The sequence below is a fragment of the Mycena indigotica genome (assembly GCF_014461135.1).
Source record: "Mycena indigotica strain 171206Taipei chromosome Unknown Mind.scaff0009, whole genome shotgun sequence".
Lineage (NCBI taxonomy): Eukaryota > Fungi > Basidiomycota > Agaricomycetes > Agaricales > Mycenaceae > Mycena > Mycena indigotica.
Genome location: NW_023503008.1, coordinates 3,573,349 through 3,594,135, shown reverse-complemented (window position 1 = coordinate 3,594,135; position 20,787 = coordinate 3,573,349). Strand labels below are relative to the sequence as shown.

The 20,787-nt window shown below is 50.2% G+C and overlaps 5 protein-coding genes across 5 annotated transcripts; 4 read left to right on the top strand and 1 right to left on the bottom strand.

Annotated features, from left to right (window-relative positions):
• Nucleotides 1-414: 414 nt before the first annotated feature.
• MIND_01090900 (cobW domain-containing protein) lies at nucleotides 415-3,140 on the top strand (the record flags this gene model as incomplete). The annotated part of the gene is made up of 12 exons (XM_037367478.1): nucleotides 415-461; nucleotides 508-654; nucleotides 708-757; nucleotides 803-839; nucleotides 903-1,041; nucleotides 1,098-1,136; nucleotides 1,183-1,701; nucleotides 1,817-2,151; nucleotides 2,206-2,304; nucleotides 2,359-2,394; nucleotides 2,448-2,706; nucleotides 2,754-3,140. 12 exons carry the CDS (start codon nucleotides 415-417, stop codon nucleotides 3,138-3,140), a joined length of 2,094 nt encoding a protein of 697 aa, XP_037216872.1.
• A 1,070-nt stretch (nucleotides 3,141-4,210) lies between these two features.
• Nucleotides 4,211-5,135, top strand: MIND_01090700 (GTP-binding protein ryh1; the record flags this gene model as incomplete). The annotated part of the gene is made up of 6 exons (XM_037367477.1): nucleotides 4,211-4,353; nucleotides 4,416-4,536; nucleotides 4,584-4,656; nucleotides 4,704-4,815; nucleotides 4,865-5,025; nucleotides 5,074-5,135. The coding sequence occupies exons 1-6, from the start codon at nucleotides 4,241-4,243 to the stop codon at nucleotides 5,133-5,135; spliced, it is 642 nt and encodes a 213-aa protein (XP_037216871.1). The 5' UTR covers nucleotides 4,211-4,240.
• Nucleotides 5,136-6,822: 1,687 nt separating this feature from the next.
• MIND_01090600 (uncharacterized protein) lies at nucleotides 6,823-8,821 on the top strand (the record flags this gene model as incomplete). The annotated part of the gene is made up of 6 exons (XM_037367476.1): nucleotides 6,823-7,055; nucleotides 7,099-7,211; nucleotides 7,256-7,332; nucleotides 7,379-8,314; nucleotides 8,361-8,474; nucleotides 8,522-8,821. The coding sequence occupies 6 exons, from the start codon at nucleotides 6,823-6,825 to the stop codon at nucleotides 8,819-8,821; spliced, it is 1,773 nt and encodes a 590-aa protein (XP_037216870.1).
• Nucleotides 8,822-11,641: 2,820 nt separating this feature from the next.
• Nucleotides 11,642-12,329, top strand: MIND_01090500 (uncharacterized protein; the record flags this gene model as incomplete). The annotated part of the gene is made up of 4 exons (XM_037367475.1): nucleotides 11,642-11,673; nucleotides 11,729-11,954; nucleotides 12,002-12,183; nucleotides 12,236-12,329. 4 exons carry the CDS (start codon nucleotides 11,642-11,644, stop codon nucleotides 12,327-12,329), a joined length of 534 nt encoding a protein of 177 aa, XP_037216869.1.
• A 1,474-nt stretch (nucleotides 12,330-13,803) lies between these two features.
• On the bottom strand, nucleotides 13,804-17,414 carry MIND_01090400 (uncharacterized protein; the record flags this gene model as incomplete). Its single annotated transcript, XM_037367474.1, has 7 exons — nucleotides 13,804-13,818; nucleotides 13,874-14,523; nucleotides 14,573-16,460; nucleotides 16,511-16,860; nucleotides 16,913-17,029; nucleotides 17,077-17,131; nucleotides 17,181-17,414. The coding sequence occupies 7 exons, from the start codon at nucleotides 17,412-17,414 to the stop codon at nucleotides 13,804-13,806; spliced, it is 3,309 nt and encodes a 1,102-aa protein (XP_037216868.1).
• Nucleotides 17,415-20,787: the final 3,373 nt, after the last annotated feature.

The window sequence follows — 20,787 nt, the reverse complement described above, 5'->3', positions numbered from 1 at the left end:
CATAGTTGTAGGGACTGTAAGTTGTATGTAAGTAAAAGAAAAGAAGTCAAACTAGTTCTCGCCTGTTGTATGGCTTCTGCATGAATCAGGACGATACTCACAGCCGTGATTCAAAAATGTTTAGGTGGGAAACGTTAGTGGGAATATATAAAATTTTTCTTGGCCCAAAAACTCATTGCAAAACATTAAATATTTTGGGCCTAAAAATCCTTTTACCCCAGCCAAGTAAGGCAGAAAAACTCAAAGTTTTTACACAATAAAAAATTAATTGCAAAACTTTATATATTCCCACTAACGTTTCCCACCTAAACATTTTTGAATCACGGCTGTGCTAGTGCGGGTCGTGCGTCACGCGACGTGACCGTGACAGTACGCGTCATCCACTTGACCTGAACCACTTCAAGCAGGTCAACAATGCCCCCGATAACGGTGTTCACTGGTTTTCTTGGAGCCGGAAAGACGTAGGGCGAGTTCGCGCTGGATCTCACTCCCTGAATCCCGGGACAGCTCCATCATCCTGTCTCTTCTTCCACAACTTCCAAAAGACTATAAAGTCGTACTGCTGAAGAACGAATTCGGCGACATCGAGGTCGACAGCCAACTGGCGAAGCAATCCAGCCTGACGGCAGTCAGCGAAATTCTCAATGGATGCATGTTAGTAATGGTTGAAACGGTCATGTCAGAGAAGATGGCACTAAAAATCCTAGGTGTTGTGTGCTTGTCGGCCAGATGCAGACTGCGCTCCTTGAGATTCGAGGTGAGCTTGCTTCGGATGAGTACAAACCAACTCAGAACAACGCAGAAAAGTTTAATCCCGACCGCATCATTATCGAATGCTCGTAAGTCCGCATTGGCACGCCTCTAATTGCGCTGTGGGGCTGCGCCTCATTTGTACTTGATAGAGGTTCCGCCTTCCCTGCCACTCTTGCGTTTCAAATACGCGAATTAGAGAAGTCAACGAACGGAGACCTCAAACTCGACGCTATCGTTACAGTTATCGACGCAGAAAATTTTACTGGATATGAGGATACTTCACCGACTGTAGGTTGCTTCTTGATAGGAAGCTAAAGCCTGAGGAGCTGACCTAAGTGTGGTAGGCCAGGATGCAAGCATCTTATACCGACATTATCCTCGTCGTGAGTTGTCATATGCTATCTTAGCAAGAGGCTGATTAGGGTTCAGAATAAATGGGAGGATGTCACTGAGCGCGCACTAGACACTGTCATGGATCACCTATACACGCTCAACGAATTGACGCCCAAGATACGATGTCAAGGACGTCAGGGTGTAGACCCGAAGCTCATATTCGGCATCGACACAAAACTATTCGCTGCATCAGAACCACCCATTGTTGAGCCGACGCATAACGACGAGGTCGAGACAGTGACTATCTTCACCGGCAGGTCTCCCCACCAACACGAACACAAGCACGCGGAAGGCATAGAGGATGATGTCCGCGAGGAAGATCCCCAAACCATTGACGAGCAAGTATTATCAGATGCGCTGGCCAAACTGTCCAAAGAGAGTGTCTGGCGAATCAAAGGCTTCATACGGTTGACTGGGAAAGGTCGGAACATATTGAACTGGGCATTCGGGCGCTACGAGCTGACCGCAATGGATGATGATAACGCGGGCTCAGATAAACCTGCGCTGAGTTTGACGGCGATGGGTGAAAGGGCTGAAGTTAGACGGAAATTACGCGTATTTTGTACGACACTTGGTGCCAAGATAGTGTGATCGTCAGTAATAACGTCAAGCGACCAACAGCCAACGGAATTGAAGGAAGCGTTTTTCGTAGCTCTGACCAGCTCGTCAGAGGCGTGAACTCGCGGAGCCAGCGTCATTTTCTCTCTCCACACCACAACAGCCGCAGATCATCTTTCCAATTTCATTTTCCATCTGGTGCCTTGCCGTCCCTGTTTGCTGTCTCTCTCAACACTCGCTCGTCCCCTCCACTCTTTTTGCCCCCTCGCCAATGACTGTTACGATGACGACACAACTCCCCGCCACGAATACGAAATGGACACCCCCGCCTGGTCGACTGGGAAATTTGACGTCCACCCAAGAAGCCGCCCTCGCCAAAATCAAGAGCGAGTTACAAGCCAGTGAAGCGTTCATCGAAGCTCGCCACGACGATGCTACCTTGCTCAGGTGCGCACCGCTACCGCTACCTTATAGCGTCGACATCACTCAAGGGACCCACAGATTTCTCCGAGCTCGCAAATTCGATGTCCAGAAGGCCAAGGAGATGCTGCTGAAGGCTGAGAAGTGGCGGAAAGAATTCAAGGTTGCCGAATTGGTTTCGTAAGACAGCTCTCGCAATGTACTCCGGCGCTGACGCTAATCTGGCGTCAAAAGGACCTTTGATTTTCATGAAGAGCGGGAAGTCGACAAGTTGAGCAGCCGGAATGCTTTTAGTGTCAGACAACTCAAGCAGACATTCCCAGGTACTACCCCCAATATTATCACGCGATGGACAAGTCAGGTCGCCCTGTTTACATCGAATGCATCGGAAACTTGAACATGAAGGCCTTATACGCCTGTACCACACAAGAACGACTCCTGCAGCACCTCGTTGTCGAATACGAATCATTCCTCACAACTCGCTTGCCTGCCTGCTCCGCTGCTGTTGGTCATCCCGTCGAAACATCCTTGACCATTCTCGACCTGGGAGGCGTATCTCTTTCCAATTTCATACGCGTAAAGGTGACGAGCCTCTGCACCGTCTGGGCCCAAGCTCACAGACCTTATAGGACTATGTGAACGCCGCCACAACGATTGGCCAAAACTACTATCCAGAGTTGATGGGGGCCTTCTACATCATCAACGCGCCGTGGGCATTCACCGCCATCTGGTCCGTCATAAAAAAGTGGCTTGACGAGCAAACCGTGCGCAAGGTTCACATTGTGGGCGGGCCCAGCGTCTACCGGCCATTATTGCTGGAGCAAATCGACAAGGAGATGTTGCCGCAGCAGCTTGGAGGGGAGTGTGTTTGTGAAGGCGGTTGTTCGATGAGTGATATGGGCCCGTGGAACCCTAAACCACATGCGGGGCTCGAAGAGAAGGAGAAGATTTTTGAGGAAACGGAAGTGGTGGTAGAGCGTCCCGTTGAGCCAGATGGGCAGGTACTGTCGTCTTGATTCTGCATTATCTTCTTATTTATGTTTGTTTGTTGGTTTCCTACGGCATATTCTGGATAGCATGTGTACATATTACGCACGAGCACGGTAGTTCGAATTCTCTGCGAGAGTTGTTAGTTGAGTGTTTGAAAGACGGTGTGGGAAGCAAAAGATCAGATTAAAAAGGCAATATGAAGTTTTCTCCACAAGGGTCAGAACAGGTCTGAGTTTTTTTTCGTCCGATAAGGGAACAATAGCAGTCGTTGTACTCACTGTTCACTGCAATGGTGGAGGCATGGCGGTAGGCTGCCATCGAGCACGTGCAGGTGCCGATTCGCCATATACCCATTCTTCTTCACGTTGTTCTGGCTCTCCATCACAGTCTTCAACGTAGACGCCAACTCCTTCACCTCCCTCTGGTTCGATGAGGACCTCAACACCAGTCTTGCGTTCGCTGAGTTGGAGTTTTCGTAATGCGGTCATGAGATCATCTGCTAAAGGTGTCGCATTCGGGGCCTCCTCCCGAGTTTGCGTCCAGCCGACTGGAGGGCTTCCGGGTGGGGAAATCAAGAAATTCTTGTCGCTTTCAGGTGGTCGGAGGTAGTCAGGGATGATTTCCTCAGGTAAAAGCGGACTTGGATCGGCACGGTAAACGCGGAGGACAATCTCTGGTCTTGCTTTTTGATCAGCTATGGCGCGTTAAGAACAGGACACACCTTTCGGCACTATGCTCAACAACGATTGGATCAGAGTTTATTTTGGCCTTTTCCGCGTCGTTTTCGTGATAATACACCACCAGTATCCGGCCAAATGTAGATAGCGGGACGAAGTTGTTCATCTGGCCATATGTGGCGAAGTGATCCCTCAGAACGTCCAGCAGAGCAGGCTGAAAGAAGGATTTAGGGAGGCCGGTGACTGCGATTGTGTTGGTCTTTTCGGTTTCAGACATATTGTGCAGCGAAAGGTCTAAGAAAACGCCGCGATATTCTCGATTCAAGCCGACAGTGGCAGAAAAATGTTTAGTTGGTCGATCGTGGTGAAGGTATGAGGAAAGAAAAGATGATCCACGTGCTGGTCACGGCAGCATCGGCTCTCCCGCTCTCCTCATCATCATCTTTCCAATGGACCAGCCAACGACGCCTGTAACAGCAGATTTCTCCTCTTCGCCACCCAAGCGCACCAAGATTGTACTTCTGGGAGACCAGAGTGTTGGCAAAACAAGTCTCATTACTCGGTAGGCCTAGGCAATGGCCGCGGTTTCGGTGAAATTCCCCGATCCTCAACACTTTTCGACAGCTTTATGTATGACACGTTCGACAACACCTACCAGGCCACCATCGGCATCGACTTTCTCAGCAAAACGATGTATCTCGAGGACAGGACAGTGAGGTTACAACTTTGGGATACTGCGGGCCAAGTGAGTTGTCCAACCACGTCTTGGACAGCGGCTTATTAGCACCCTAGGAGCGATTCCGCTCACTTATACCTTCATATATTCGTGATTCCTCAGTCGCAATTGTTGTTTTTGATATCACAAGTGAGTCGCGCTGCCCTGCACCGTGTCTTGCTCATAACTTTCGCCAGACCGGCAGTCATTCTTGTCGACAACGAAGTGGATAGAAGATGTACGTTCTGAGCGTGGAAACGACGTTATCATTGTACTGGTCGGGAACAAGGCAGATTTGTCGGACAAACGGTGTGTCCTTTGCTCGTCTGGCTGTTCTCGATGCTCAACTGCCGATTAGGCAAGTGACGCTGGAGGAAGCGACCGCTAAATCGACGCAACTGAACATAATGTTCATGGAAACTTCTGCTAAAGCTGGGCACAATGTTAAAAGTCTGTTCAAGAAGATTGCGCTGTCGCTGCCAGGAATGGAGAAGGAGGGTCAAAACGATGCCAATACTAGTGCGTCCTTTTTGTTCAGCTTTTTGTGCTCAACTCATTATTTCTAAGAAATTGATGTTACGACGCAGTCTGCGGGCGAGGTGCCTGAAGCGTCGCAATGCAACTGTTAATGTTCACTGTATGATCACGTCTTCGACCTTAATACTTATTTTCTTTTGGAGAATTTTGCCTTTCGATTCACTGGTTGAAAGCCAGTCTGATCCTCAAACTAACGGAAGGAGGCTCATCATAAAGCCTCATTTTCTTCTCCAATCCAGCTAGTATCCTGAATATCAAGCCAAGGCAAACGTGATGTGATCACTGGCATGGACTATCTTGTCTTGAACGTTTGAACCTTCGTTGCAGGCCAGATTACTCTTGAGTCGGAGTCTTGGAGCCAGTGAAACCTCCGTTGGAGCCAGTCGACAGCTGTTCCTAGGCCGCTGCGGGCCATGTTTCGTTGCGGATGCAACCAAGACATGAATTTTTGGCCGCGGCAGAGTATAAGAAGGGCATGATCTCTTTCGTAGAAGTTTAGGCTCTTCGGAATCCTTCACACACGACTATCAGCACTTGCCGGTCAACTGCAATGTCTTCAACTACCGCAACCCTCCCTCACCCTGGCCCACCGCCTTGCGGATCGCTCCCTCCGGTCCCAGGCGCTTTTACTCCTGCTCATCGTCGGGCTGTGCCTGAGAAGAGTGCCCTTAAACCAGCCACTGCGACTTGCGAGCCGCTTTGGCAAGGGCCAGTCGAGCTTGTCTGTCCTGCGCCGTTCCCCATTCACTACGCTGGCGCCTACGTTATCAGTGCCGGACCCCACAATGCTCCCACGGGTCCCCAACGGGTGCTGCCGCCTCCTCGTAAGCGCGGCATTCGTCGGGTGTGGTCGGATACGAAGATCAGCATCAGCTGCCGTGTACGCGGAATGGTCGACCCCAAGGAATTCGGGCTCTGACTGAGGAGCGACGAAGCTGGTTTTCTTCGTCATACAAGGTACGTGAAACTCTTTTTCCCGAGGCAGGGTTTGCTACCCTCACGCTCCCTTGTCGTGGGCCTTGGGCTTAATTCCTGCATTTCTGGAAGACCAAACGCGTGTTTAAAAAAAGACAGCATGATTATCTAATCTAATCTTAGCCTAGGCTCTAGAAATCGACGCTAAGTGCTTTTTTGTTTGCATGCGATAATTAACTGACTAAATGGTTCCCATCAACCTCAACGCTCTTTGGTGACAACGGGGCAAAGCAGCGGGTAATCCCCTGACGCTTATTTGGCCTGAGACGGAAGCAAGGAGAGTGGTCGCGGGCGGCGCTCACTCGTAGCATTCTTTGCGGCAGGCCATGATCAAGATGAGGAAGTCCACTGTTCATGGTCGGTTGGCAGGTGGATTACGAGGGGGTTGCTGTTCCGGCGGACTACGTTCGTTGAGAATGCTCCTGGTTAGAGGGGAATCGAAAGCTATCGCTCTATGATTCAGGCGCAAGCCTGCAATCGAGATGTCCTTAGTTGGCCGGTTCAACCGATGAAACCACGCCCAAGTCTCTGGGATCCAAGATGGCGGCGGTGACGGTGCGCCTCTGGGGAGTGCCTGTTAAAATCCTTCCCCGTAACCTCGCAAGACAACGCGCCCCCTTGTAGCGGGTTGCGAGCTTTCTACGAAGCGCGCGTTATCATGTTGATTTATATTGTCTGATTTTCGCAATATGCAGCTAATACAAACCAAATGCTCGAAGCCTCGAAGGCTCGAACTCGAACTGAGTCAGACTCTCCGTGATCGCCGTGACATCCTGTGACATGATCCTCCACCAACAAAAACCAATGACAACCACCCCGCAATCTCCCGTTGACTTTCTCGACACGGGGAGTGAGAAGCTAGCTGCCAGAAGCCCCCATTTTCCCGCTGTCGCCAGTTGTTCCCACCCTCTCTCTCAGTCTGAGTCAAGGCCTTTCACATCCATGGAGATAGACTTTTTCCCTGAACTTGGCCATTATCGTCAATCCATGGCTGCCTTGCGCTTCAAACAATTGCAGCTCCCACAGACTGGCTCATCGTACGATCTCTGTCGCGTGTTTGAACGTGGCTAACGTGCCCAGCCAGACACCAGTCCAAAAATACGTGGAACCCGTGCTAGATTTCTTCAAACGGGAAATGATTCCAAGGCGCTCTGCGTACCCCTCGATCTCTTTTGAATGTCATACCTCGTTTGGTTAGCTGAAAAACCCAAGTTGCCTCTACTCACATGCTGCTCAGACCGTGATGTTGTGCATGTGTATCATAGCCGGCCACGGTGGACGGAGAGGAAGCTCTTCATGATCATCATATTCCAGGTTCAGTGACCTGAATTGTCTTGGGGCGACTAATGCAACAGCGCAGCGCGAGGAAACTATTTGTTGGCATGGTTTTGCCAGTGACGTCATCCACTGCTCGACCTGTCTTGCGTTATTGACCGAGTGGAACGAACTGCTGAAGCTGCAACGGCCAGAATATATCCTCGTTACCGATGAGTACAAGGCAACTATTGTGGACTCTATCGACGTACTCATAATCTATTGCGTTCAACGCATGATCTTCGATGTGGCTTCCGGCCCGCATTCACTTCGAAACCTTGTCAACTTCCTTCTGCTCCAACCTTCGTTTCGCAAGTTCGATGGATTACCATGGTACAGACCGGTCCATGGCGCGCTGAACGACAACACGCACCCTGTGGCCCCCACGATGGATCCTCTCAACTTCCAGCACTTCGACCGTTATACCCTCCAGCGAAGTCTACCAGAACTCCAAGCTTTTCTGTCTTTCAAAGAGGAGGCCGCGCAACGGTGTTTTGCCCATCCTCTTGACTGTGGAGCAACATTACAAGTCAAAGTCGACGCGTTTGCAAAGCAGGAGCGACCTTGGAGAAGTCCGTTTCCTTCCCCCGAAGTACCCCGTTATACGTACAAATACGTCACCCGCGCGAGCCGTCCACGTGCCTCCTGCATAGACGACATTTTGGCAGGGCCAGCGGTGACTTTCAAGATCACAACGGTCGTTCGTCACAAGCCCGACGCGTTTTCACAGGTCTTCTTTGGCGTTCTACTAACCGAGGATGGTCAAGTCTCGCCTCCCGTCTGCCTCAAGCTTTTTTGGGGCATATTGTTTCCTGCTGATAGCAAGTTCCTCCTTGAAGACTTTGAATATGTAGCAAATCCATCGTTCCGACTGCGATCGCTGCATTCTGCTCTAGACCTCGTGCAGAGAGAAGAATCTGTCTATCACCGTTTGCAACAGTATCAGGGCTCAATGCTACCGCATTCGTATGGGTTGCATCAAGTGAGTTGAACCATTTGCCAGGGTACATCGCATAATGTTTTGTCAGTTTAGTCTAGAGAACGGATCTGTTGCTTATGGTGCACTCCTCGAGGTCATTCCTGGCACGCCCCTCTCCGATGTTCAAGTCTCTGATTGGAGTGTGGGGACTCAAACTGCATTTGTTTGTCTGATTTTCTGATTTTGTACGATTAGCTAATGAGCTATCAGGTGCAGCATGTCCGCGAGTGTTTGCGCGCCCTTCTTTACGCAGGCGTGGACCAGGGCGACTTCCACGGCGGCCAGATACTCATGCCCAATGGCCCGGGCTACTCTCCCGATCGCGACGGACTTGTGCTGATCGACTTTGCGTTTACAGTCCAGCGGCTGGGCGACGAGCAGGCGCCGGGCGTTGTGGCTACGCTGTTGGAGCGGGGCAATTTGGTCCTCGACAGGCTTCTCAATTGCGTCGGGATAGCCTCCGACATCATTGGCCCCCGATTTGAGGATCTGGATATCAACGAGTATTGAATCAAATTCAATTGTTGGTGTTGCTGGGTCACGAGAACACACTTCGCTGACCGCGTTGCAGCGTCAACAACACCTCGAACCACTGCAAACTCATGCAAGATGTGCAAGAGGTCTTCTCTGAGAGCGAAGACGCCGCATGATTTGAAATCGGCATCCAGTCCGGGCCGAAAGACCACTCATCGTAGCTCGCTGGCATGTTCCAGCTCTTCGGTTCATCGCAGGTCCAGGCCCTGGAGTTTCCAGGAAACTGCTTGATTTTTAACTAATCATTTCACCAGGTTTCCAACAAAATATTTATTTACAGTACAAGTTATTGGGTTTTCCACACACATTCGTCTGTTTATATAGGCAGTTTACAATCCCAAAGTTGCTTTCCGCCTGTGATTGAGTAATCAGTGCAGGAAGAGTGGTCTTGGAGAAAGACGCAAACTTCAGCAAATCTGCGATGTCATTTTGGTAGTACTCGTTGTCGGGACTGATTTTCCGTATGGGATAGGCCTTGTTGATCTTGGCCTCGGTGAAGTTTGCTTTCTCTGTGAACACGAGCCAATCCAGCAGGTAGAAACAGCCCCGCTCCAGTGTTTGCTCGACCTCTTGCACGTCGTGGGAAAGTTGGACCTGCAAGATGCGGCTGGCCATTGCATCTGGCCACTCTTTCATCTGGCTGCGCAAGCGCATTCTTTCGGGAACACGAGTGTAATCTGACACATATGCGGACGAAGCGGCGTCGTGGGAATAGCTCAAGAACTAATCGTGATTCAAGAAACGCCGAAACGGGGAGTGAGAACAGTAAGTACCTCGACCAGGAAGTTGTATCGGAGATATGCGCTGATAATGGTGGCATCTGAAAGGGGCGAAATCGATATTTTTTTGAGGGTGTGATCGAAGCCGGCACAGAAATTTGCGTATGATTGGTAGGGCGAAGGGGCTTGAGGACGAGACACAGTTGAAAAGGTTGAAGCACTTCCTTTAGCCCCAAATGAGGGAGAAAACGCGTCAGAAACTCACGATAGTCGACGGCGCGGGGTATTTTGTGGAAAATGGCCTCGTCTTCAAAGACAATTGCAAGACAATCTTCGTGGTTGACGATGGTACTGAAATTGAGCAAGTATAGGCGAACATGATCTTCGACTTGGAGTTGAGCGTTGGTCGAAAGGAATTTTTTGACGAGATGCGAGGGGAATTTAGCTTGGAACGAACTTGTCGGAGCGTCGAGCAGAGTAAGGGTCAGGGTCAAGTGGGTGGTGGTCTGGTCATAGCGCGTGATCTGGGCGTCGACGGAGTCGTCAGCGAAGATGCGAGGGAGCAAGGAACAAGTTTTATAGGCTTTGACGCGCTTTGTAGCAGGGAGGTCGCTGGTGGACGGACGCTTGCTGGTTGTGGTCATCGTCGTGATCCAAGCCGCAAACGCGTGACGTAACACATGATGCGCGAGGCTTACTTATGTTGGTTTTGCCAACCGTCAACGGAATACACTTCGCTGACCACTCTGGACCGTCAACCATGGGCCTGTACACCTCGAACCGCCATCGTCCGACCTCAAGCAAGAGCTGAGAGAGCTCTTCGCGCAGCACGAGGGGCCCTGGAGTTTGTTCCCTGGAAATTTTTGACTGTTGATTTCACCAGGAAATGGGCTTTGCGACGAACTGTTTATTTACAGTGCACTTTGCTGGCCAGCCGCCATTCCTGTGGTTGGAGCCAGTGAAACCTCCGATAGGTGAACGAGACAGTTGTACCTAGGCCGCCACGGGCTGCAGGTAATTGCGGATGCGATCAAGACATGAAATTTTGGCCGCGGCAGACTCACTCAAGAGTATAAGAAGGGCAGGATCTCTTTCATAGAAGTTTAGGCTCTTCGGAATCCTTCGCACACAACAACACACGACTATCAGCACTTGCCGGTCAACTGCAATGTTTTCAAATTTCAGCCCTCCCCCCCGGTCCCAGGCGCCTTTACTCATGCTCATCGTCGGATGAAGAATGACTCTTATCCCCGAGGCAGGGCTTGCTACCCTCACGCTCCCTTGTCGTGGGCCTTGGGCTTAATTCCTTCATTCTGGAAGACCAAACGCGTGTTTCAAAGACAGCATACCACTATCGGACAGTGTCTTTAACGGGCTTCGAAACTGACGCTGAGTGTTTTTGCGTTTGTATGCAAGAAGCGACTGACTGACTCAAAGCTTTGAAGGGTTCCCATCAGCCTCAACACTTTTTGGTGACGACGGGGCAAAGCAGCGGGTAATCCCCTGACGCTTACCTGGCCAGAGACTCGACCAAAAGGGAGAGCGGTGACGAACTTCCACACTCCTAGCATTCCTCGCGGCGCGTCGTGGGCACTACGATTTCAATAGATCTTTGGTCATGGCCCGTCTGCAGGTGGATTATGAGTGTGGTTGCTCGGGCGGACCGTACAAGTCTATTGAATGCTCCTGGTGGAGGAGAATCGGAAAGCTATCTTCTCTAAGATTCATACGACAGTATGCAATCGAGTTGCTCTGGCTGGCTGATTCGGCCGATGAAGCTACTTTTGAGTCTCTGGGATCCAATGCGGCGGCGGTGACGGTGAGCCTGTGGGGAGAACCCGTTCTGATCCTTCTCCGTAATCTCGCAAGACGACGCGTCCCCTTGTTGCGGGTTGCGGGCTTCCCACTAAGCACGTGTCAATCCTATGTAGCATCTACTGTACCTTGAATCGTGCGCACAATGCGGATTACAATAAGTACCCACGCTTGGTCCGATTTGATCCGATCAGACTAACCAAAGCTTCAACTCCGACCAGTACCTTGGCGATGAGCTTTTGGCCATTGATTCTCCTGCATCATGCTTGCTGCAGTTCAGCAGGACGCCGACTCGTTCGTATCCTCTCTTGTTTTGTCAGTCGTAGTTCATGTTGACTCTCAATAATAGCACTGTCCGCACCACGAATGGCGAAATCCTCTCTAAGGTCGTTCGCAAAACTCTACAAGACCGCTCAGAGCCACTGTCTCGTGCTATCAAGGCGTATGCAACTGGCCCCCTTCCATTCTACGACACGGATGTGAAGTTAGGACGAGCCAGTTTAGCGGCAGATATCACTAAAACCCTCCACGATATTCTCCCTCGAGACGTACTCCAAGTCCCCGGAACATCGAAGGTATTGGACTACTTTGCCTCAAGTAGTGACCCTCACTTATAATACAGCATTGCGCAGCCAGAGTGCAGGATATTCTCGCGCGTTGGGCACATGAGTTGTTTGAGGATGGCACAGGCCTAGTCGAGATTTTGGCGGGGTTCATTGGCTCTAGAGAGGACAAGTCCAAATGGGAGAGTTTCAGGGAAATACTGGATAGTCGGATTAAAAGCGCAAAGTTCGAACACCCTCGGTATGCTCTCAAGTCCATTCCCCCTCCCATTCTTCTCACCACCGAACCATAGGTCTCCATCTCTTGGACATGTTAGCAAGAACGACGAGCATTTGGTTCTGATGCGTCGCATGCTTGAGCATGAAGCCACGGATTCGGCCAGTTGACGCTATCCATATAATCCTGAAGATTTTCAAACATATGACATCACATCATTGAACGCTTGGGCTTTGTGGCAACAGGTGCACTGGCTACTCGTTTCAAAGGTATGACCTGCACTTGGACTTGGTCTTTCAGATAGTGACATCGCGTCACAACCTCACTCGTACCTTTCACTCGTCTGCCACAACCTCACCAGCTCTGCTCATCAAGTAGCCTCCTTCCGCCAGGTTCTTTCACCAATCCAGCAGGCCGTAATTTCCCGCCACTCTCTGATCTCTCGCAATGCCTGATGCTAACTTCACTGGATCGCTCTGCCACAGTCTTCGCAATAGTAACGTGCAAATGGGGCCTTTGTCTCGAAGTCGTATTAACATTCGTCAGCCGATAACTGAAGAGGAAAAAAAAGAATGATACCGCAGTAGCTAACAGCTTCATTGACCTCGCTGCCTGCCAAGCTTTGTATGCCACCCGACGACACCACCCAAATCAAGACTTAGACGTGCGTTCGGTAGCTCCGTTTTCTCTAATTTCATCCCGCTCAACGCTTGCTATAGCACCTCCGTGAGATTATCACCAGCCCAATTACCCTCGCCGCTCTCATTCCATTCTCTGCCACCGTCTCAAAGCCCCGTAATGACGAACTTGTTGTAGGTGCCTTCAAGCTTGCATTAGCGTTCCAGGTCCGTGATCGCCGCGACTGGCGTCAAATTACAGATTTGACTCTCAAGGAGACGTTTGAGCAAGTTGTCACTATCGCCATCGATCTTATGTGAGTAGTTCTCGCTCAATCGACTGGATCTAGACAATGACCCATGACACAGGTGTGACATGGAGGAGCAAGCGGAAGAAGCAACTGTGGCGGCTGGTGCAAAGCGCAAAGGTGGGTCATAGCCATCACATTTTGGAACTCGACTAAAGCCTTGCCAGCGTTTGTCCACCCCAATCTGGAAGTCGACTCTTCGCGTGTGGGCAAGAAGCAACGAACTTTTGAGACCGACACGGACACGGACACCGAAACCGACAGCGACAGCGACACTGACGTCGATCTATGAGCGAACGACTAGTATCTATGCTCATCCCGCCCTATACTTATTCCATATCCTATCCTACCTTATGAGCCCGCAGTTGAGATCCACATAACCCATGGTGGACCCCCGAAACCTATAGATTTCGGGGAATCATGGGCTATGTGGATGAAAGACTGATTGGTTCCGCTCCCAACCCATTGCTTTACTGTACTACCACATATTTTTCTCTTTTTGAAGGACAATTCATCTGCTTGGGATCACGTGAGTCGTGGTATCGAGGAACTTGAGTCATGTGATTAGCCTGCTCTTCATTGCATCTAACAAGGCCTGCTTTTCTGCAAACGTTCTGAAATGACACGAATTTTCCTCCTTCTCATTTCCGTGCTTGATCATAGCGTACAACATTAAGATAGGTATAAGTAAAAAATACAAGCAAAAGACACCAAACAAGCTACAGATAACAGTTCTAGATTCAACCAAGAGGGAAATGTAATACAAACTGCACCACCCGCCACACATACCGGACGCCAGTCAAGGCCTTCTCCTTCAGCAACCGGGTGTCGATTTCCAGCTGCGGGGGCCACATCCAGATGTATTCGAGTGACGGGAGGGAGAGCGCCGTTGTTGGTTCGGATCTGGGTATGGAGATGACGACGGGGGAGGACTGGGCGGGGGGGCGGGTCAGGTGATTGGGTATCAGCGATGGACGGAGGAGTTTCGGAGATGGTGTTGTGGGGAGTAGATTCGGGGAGCGGTGTGTTGAGGTCTTCACCACTACTGGCGCTGGTGGGGAGCTGCTGCCACGGCCAGCAGCCGGTGGGCTGGTAGACCGTGGCGCTAACCGTGACCGTGATCGTGATGGGCTCGTGTACTTGTGGACTGTCCAGGGTTGGGTACCCGCCACTGTCAACGGCCAGTCCTGCCGCATTGTGGGGGAAGAAAGGCGGATGTGAACGGTGTTCTATGTGGATAGCCAAGGCCACAAGTCCCAGATTCATCAGGAGCAGGATAAATCCAAGAAAGAGCTGATTCTGAAGGCCCCGGTCTGGGGACAGGTTGAGCGAAATATGGGGGTAGAAGAATGGCGGGAGGGAGTAATGGAGAAATTTCTGCCCAGAGGGCGTTGTCTGGGCATGCGAAAAGTTGCTCCGGAGGTTTGTTATTCGTAATTCTGTCGAGACATTAGTTCAAGGAGAAACGAGATCAGACACGAAAAATACCTGGTACGCCGTCTAGATTGACCTCCAGCCGGCCAACAGGCAAATTAAACGACGGCAGATAGACTTCAAACCGCGTCCGATCCCTTGCCTTCATCTTCCCCTTCCCTTTTGGATCAGCGCCATGGATGTCCTTGACGCGATAGTCAACGACGACCCGGCCACCACCTGTTGCGCCAACCCGCATCCGAACCCAACTCATCCACTCTTGCCCTACTTGTCCAAACGGGACTCCCAAACCAGCAGAACCGCTCTCCTCCTTAGTCTCCGCCGTAGCTGCTCTCGTCTCATGCATAACAGGTACATCGTCTACGCTGACAGTGACGATTTCTACCTTCGGAGGAGAGAGATCGCTTCCACTCCCCTCCTTCGCCAGGCCAAACTCCAGCCAGTCTGACTCAGCATCTGCAGGAGCTGCCAGCGTCACCCGGACGGAGTAAGAGGACGGGTACCGCGACCCAGATTCCGTCGGCTTCAGCAGGGTGACGTCGGCCCGAAGACTGGGGATCATAAGCGCGCCATCGCGTTTCGGCCGAGTGGCAGCCGGCGCCATGCCGAGAACGGCCATCGCGCGTGTGCCGGACGAAACGCGCTCACGGGACCCAGGGTTCGGCGTTCTCGGCCGACTTGGCGGTCGACCGTTGATGTTGGCTGTTGAGCCATTCGGAGTCGTGGCTGCACTGTTGCTGCTCGCGAACACAGCGCTAGACCTGACCGAGATCCTCGCTTGGTCTTTGCACTTGAGGTAGTCGCTGCGCTGAAGCACGGTCTTGCTTGACGAGTCCGCATAAGTGACCTCGACTGTTGAGGAGCTAGAGTCAATGGTATTCCGGACCAGCTTCGTGACAGACTCGGAGTTGGAAACGAGCACGCTGAAGTAGGGAAAGACGACCGACTCGGGGTCGACAGAGTCTGTTTCTACTTTGCGTGCTTTCGGGATAACAAGGACCGTGCCCTTGATGGAGAAAGAGAACGAGTTCTTCGCCTCACGCGTGGATGGCAGGATTTTGTTCATGTCGACATGAATTGTTATGGGTACTCCTGGTGGCCGAAGGAGAACACTGGATTCGGTTGCGGAAGGCACAGATGACGAAGCCATCGACGACTCCAGGGACGTCCCTTGCGAGCTAGGTGTTCCTTCAAACGAATATTCTGGAACATTATTGACAGGAAGAGAACCGCGGAGTAACGAGGCCTGCGAAGAAGCTGAGCTTTGGCGTGAAATCGACCGGTCCGCAGAAAGGAACGGCGCGTTGGAGTCGAAACTGTCGTGTCTTGAGGTCCCAGCGACTTTGGGCGGGGCGCCAACATCGAAGCCCGTGTAACCAGTCCCACCTCCAACCGTCCACCCAGCTTCCTGGTCTGGCAGCCATGCCACATCTGAACCCTTGGCAGTCAAACTGACATCCATCCCAAGCATTGTCGCGACGCCAGGGAAAAACACGTTTTTGCAAGAGCCCTTGTAGTCCAGCTCCATCACAATGCCTTCCTTCTGGTGTTCCTCGCTCCATTTCTTGCCCAGCACTGCGACAGTCATCTCTCCTTTCACTTCGCTGACACCAACGCGCCGGCGAGCATCCTCTGAGCCAACCTCGATTTGACGTTTGGCCCACCGAATACGAACACGGTCCGTTGTCGGGAAAGCGCCATTTACATCGAACACCGACTCTGAAGAATCGCTCAGGTTATCGTCTTGCCTATTGTAAATGCTGGGACGGCGAGATGTCTTTCGCGTAACAGGCGGGTCGGATGTAAGGTCCCAGCAGCCAGCATATTGGTCGCCAGAATCTGTCGAGGATAACGATGCAGTCGAGCCCGACTGGGGAGGGGGAGAGAATAGAGCCAACCGTATGCTATTGTTAAGGCATTGCGGTGGAGTTGGAATGGATAGCTTGAACGAGATGAGATAGGTTGGAGGGCAAAGCGAGTAAAAAAGCTCACAAGGTACGGTGAGCGCGGCGGTTGGGCCATCAATGGAACCCACATATCTATAGCACCCATAAAGTTCGCGTGACGCTCCGCTGAAGACGATCGTCGACTACTAGAAGACCGAGGATGGTCGTCATGAAGTAAAAGTCGCGTCGGAAATATTGTAGGCGCCACATAAGCTATGCTGTACCCACTGACAATAATTTGGCCTGTGTATTTCATGTCAATCGGAGGTGGCGGAATCTTTCTACTACTGCTGGCGCCGTCGAGTTTTGGTGAGCGTAAAGATCCCATGACTGAGCCATTAGAGCCAGGCGGAGAAAGTCCATAAACCGCTTGAAAATTCTGCGCTGGTTGTTTCACTGACAAAAGTCAGTGCATGTTGTAGAATGGCAAAGAAACGGAATAGCGTACAATCCAAAGCGGTCACTGCGTCAAGCAGAAGAGGCGATAGGTCTGGGGAGAAATCATATGGTACGGAATTCTTGTCCAGAGGATGGACTTGAGAATCCAGGACTTTCACATTCTCCTCTGGAGGCACTCAGTTAGCTAGTCGTGGCGCTTTGAAGACAACTCACCAGCAAAAAGTGGAATAATACTTCCAGGAGCAATGTTTTCCAGTGGCAGAGAAATCTAACGCAAATGGGTTGGCCACATCTTCTTAGTATAGCTTGCCACGCACCTTTAAATACATTCTGATGTTTGCGCCGTTGTCTTCTTCCTTTTCAGCCTCTCCTATAATGGCTACACGCGTCACCACATTTATTTTCTGAGTTTGCCCTCCATGAGTGATTGTTGGAGAGGATGTGCTTCCTGTGCGTAGCATCGTGGACAACCGAGATCGTAGCGGAGTCGCAGACGACTCCGCCTCCTCGGGGCTGCTGGGTCGGTTGTATCTTGTAGAGGTGGTCGGCATTTAGTTTCTGGGCTGCGTGGCGGTTAACGCGTCAGTTCGCGTGATTCGTGGGGTATTATCGTTGGAGTTTGGTGTGGTAGATGGTTTAACGCGACCTCAGGCGCGGATTTCGTGAAAGAATAGAGAATTGGTGGGGAACTCGTCGCAGTCGTTGGGCAAGCACAATTGTTGAGTAACGCGTGACGACCCGTTTCCGATTTGGCTCACTTTTGGCTACCCGACCAAGCCTTGGAACCCCTTCTACGGTGGGGTGAAGGTTTGGAGCAAGCTATAAGGCGATATACTCACTACGGCTACCTGGGGAACCTTAGATCTCCAGTGTGGGTTCTTACTATTATTATGCATGTCTTCGACTCACCTCACAATAATGAAGCTCCAATTATGTTGACCAGAGCCATATCAACAATAGCGCTAGCCGCTGCAGCTACAACTACCATCATTGTAGTCACCAAACCTCTAGTCTATTGGACTATCCGGTCCTACCTGTGGGGTTTTCCTGGTCGCAATAAAGAATTTTGGGATTGGGACGAAATCCCAGCCGATGGTTCTTACTCGCGGCGCCCTCCTCAAGACCGAGCCCGCTGGGTCAAATTTTGGACAAAATATGCGGCGCCGTTTCTGTCCTTCAAGGGCTACCATCTCTACAAGGTCGCTGAGCCGATCAACTTCTTCATTCCAAGCCTTCTACGTAGTCGGAAGTCTGCCCCCTTGAACCGACGATTCATTGAAATGCTGGAGAGAGATGACGATGATGCTCTCTGGGACTTCGGTGTCAGTCATTGAATTTTAGGACGCAACTCGCTAACCATTACTTACCACAGGCCCCACGAATTTGGCCTGCGCAAGACAACGAGGGACGTGATGTGATCATAAAGCTTGTTTTGTCTCCTTCCACCCCAGCTTCCTACTTACAATTGCGAACAGATTTGTCCCCCATTGTCGACGCGGAGGAGAGCTCGACGTCCTGGTGCATCTAAATTCTGCTGCGGTCCTTCAAGACGGCTTCAATTTCTCCGTTCCAGTCGTCGACTATGTGTGGCTCGGGGATGCAGTCTTTATTGTGATGGAACGGTGGGCGAACTTGAATTCGTTCTGCCGAAGTGATTCATGTTGGCCAGATGGGGCGACGCAACAACTCCAGACTACGCGACAGTTGCTGATTTCGTTCACTATGGCCGAGGAGCATTACAGGTGAGGTTCAATGTCTACAATCCTCTCATTTTCTTTTTGACAATCTAGGCCCTAGCGTTCTTTCATAGACATGACATTACCCATGGCGACATCTGGAGCAGCAATCTTATGTGTGACATCGTAATACCTCGAGGTATCATGGTTGCTGGCCGTACTGTGCGACTGGCTGGCTTTCGTGGGCCAGAGCGCCGATATGCGCTGATTGATTTCGAGACGGCACGAGTGGGCGCGAGTGGAGAAGAGGCGGAGAAGCGTCGTAAAGAAGACGTCTCCGATATGGCTCTTTTGTTGGAGATGCAACTACGAGTGCGTTTTGCCTTGTTTCTTTCGTTCGCAGAATGCTAAGCCACCACAAGTGTCTTTGTGTCGAAGGCTTCGTCCCCGAAATCGATGGTTTTCTCAATGCGATGATAGATAAGGAGAGCCCTGACCAACCAAATGCTGCGGCCGCTCTCGCTAGATTCGAGGAGATTTGCTCGTCGTTAACAGAAAAGGATATGCAAACACAGACCTCTGCTCTTTTCTGGAACAAAGGCTAGTTTAGCTTCACTCTGCATTCTCACTCACATTTTCAAAGGCGGCCGCCATAGCTCGCGCGAAGGCCCTGCAATCTATTCGATACCTCCTCGAGACGCAGCTTGAATCAGAACCATTTCCCAGATAGTCTACATGTAGGTTTTTTGTTTGTTGAAATTTCTGCCTTCACCCTCCCGGAAACGTTCGAAGACGTCAACTTCTTCAACTCATTCACATTTTCCGCGTCACCTTCGTCATCGTTAAGCAACACCGCCGTCCTTGTTCGATAAAGGCCTTGACCCGATATGCTCAAAATTAGTCGGCTGGAACAAATGACGTTACGGCTGACCCATCGTTCATTCCATGTCATCTGACTAAATGGCCTGTAAGTACTTGGATAATATCGACATGAAACAAACTGTCTCTTGCAGTGCCTTCTTTGCTTGCTGCTTAGTCTTGGATACCCAGACATCTGTGCAGGGTGCCCATGTTTGTGTCCGGCCAAGGAAAAAAGCGGGAAAAAAGGGAAAGGGATTTTCCAGAGTTTATATGGATTTTAGTACTCTATCTGATTGTAGTATAAAATGCCTAAAGATATTCACTTGACATAGGAATCTTTAAGAGCTCTGAGTCCTCATATTTAAGTTAGACATCAGAGGCCAGCTATGTGCTGCAGAGGCTGCAGTGCTAGATATAACTCAATGAACAAGCTATGGTTCATTTGCTTTGTTCTGTTACTTTCGTTGATTGTAAATACTTAAAAACAATATGGTTGGAAACAATCTCCAAGCTTTATGTTGTAGAATAGGTAAAATACCTATAACAACTTATAGTCTGGATAGGCCCTGATAGGCTGTCAATGGCTTGTCTATGGCCCAACTATAGATAGATGATTAGCAGCCTATAAGCAGCATTGTATAGTAACCTAGCTGCAGGTATCTATGGGGTACTATACACTTGGCCAACTTTCTTATATCAAATCATTATAAAGCCCAAGTCCCTGATGGCATCAATGTACACTTAACCATTGACAATATAGTAATATTTCAATTAGTTCACATGTGATTTGTCACAATGACTTCATAATTTTTTTCTTCTCGATGTCAGATTATTATGCTTGAATTAACATCTAAAAGGTGTATTTTCTGTAGGGTTGAGCATGGGTCCGGGTGGGTCTCAGAGAGCTGACCCTGACCCTGACCCTGACTAACCCTGACCCTTCCGGGTACGGGTCTGACCGGGTCCGGGTTGACCCACGGGTTGTAGACATGGAAGCAGAAGATGTATTAGATACAATAATTTCAACATAATACAGTCGAGTTCCTCATTTGGAATAATATTGGTGGAAACCCTACCCCTATTCCATATTGCGGATATTCCATATGAAATTTATCTTGATTTTATGTCTTATATTTATTTATTGTATTTTTATTTTATATTTTCTTTTTCTGTTAGTTTTAGCATGCCCAGCATATAAACATGATCTGTGTACACAGTAAAGTATGATGGAATGTTTCTCTGAGTCTCTCTAGCCTTTGGTTCAAGCATAATCACCTTTCTAAAGAGTGTTCTTTACTTAATGTAGTATAGATAATAATTGGTGGGATTAAAGATGGCTAGAAGATGTCATACATTTGTATTTATGGTCATAATTTTGGTGCTTTAA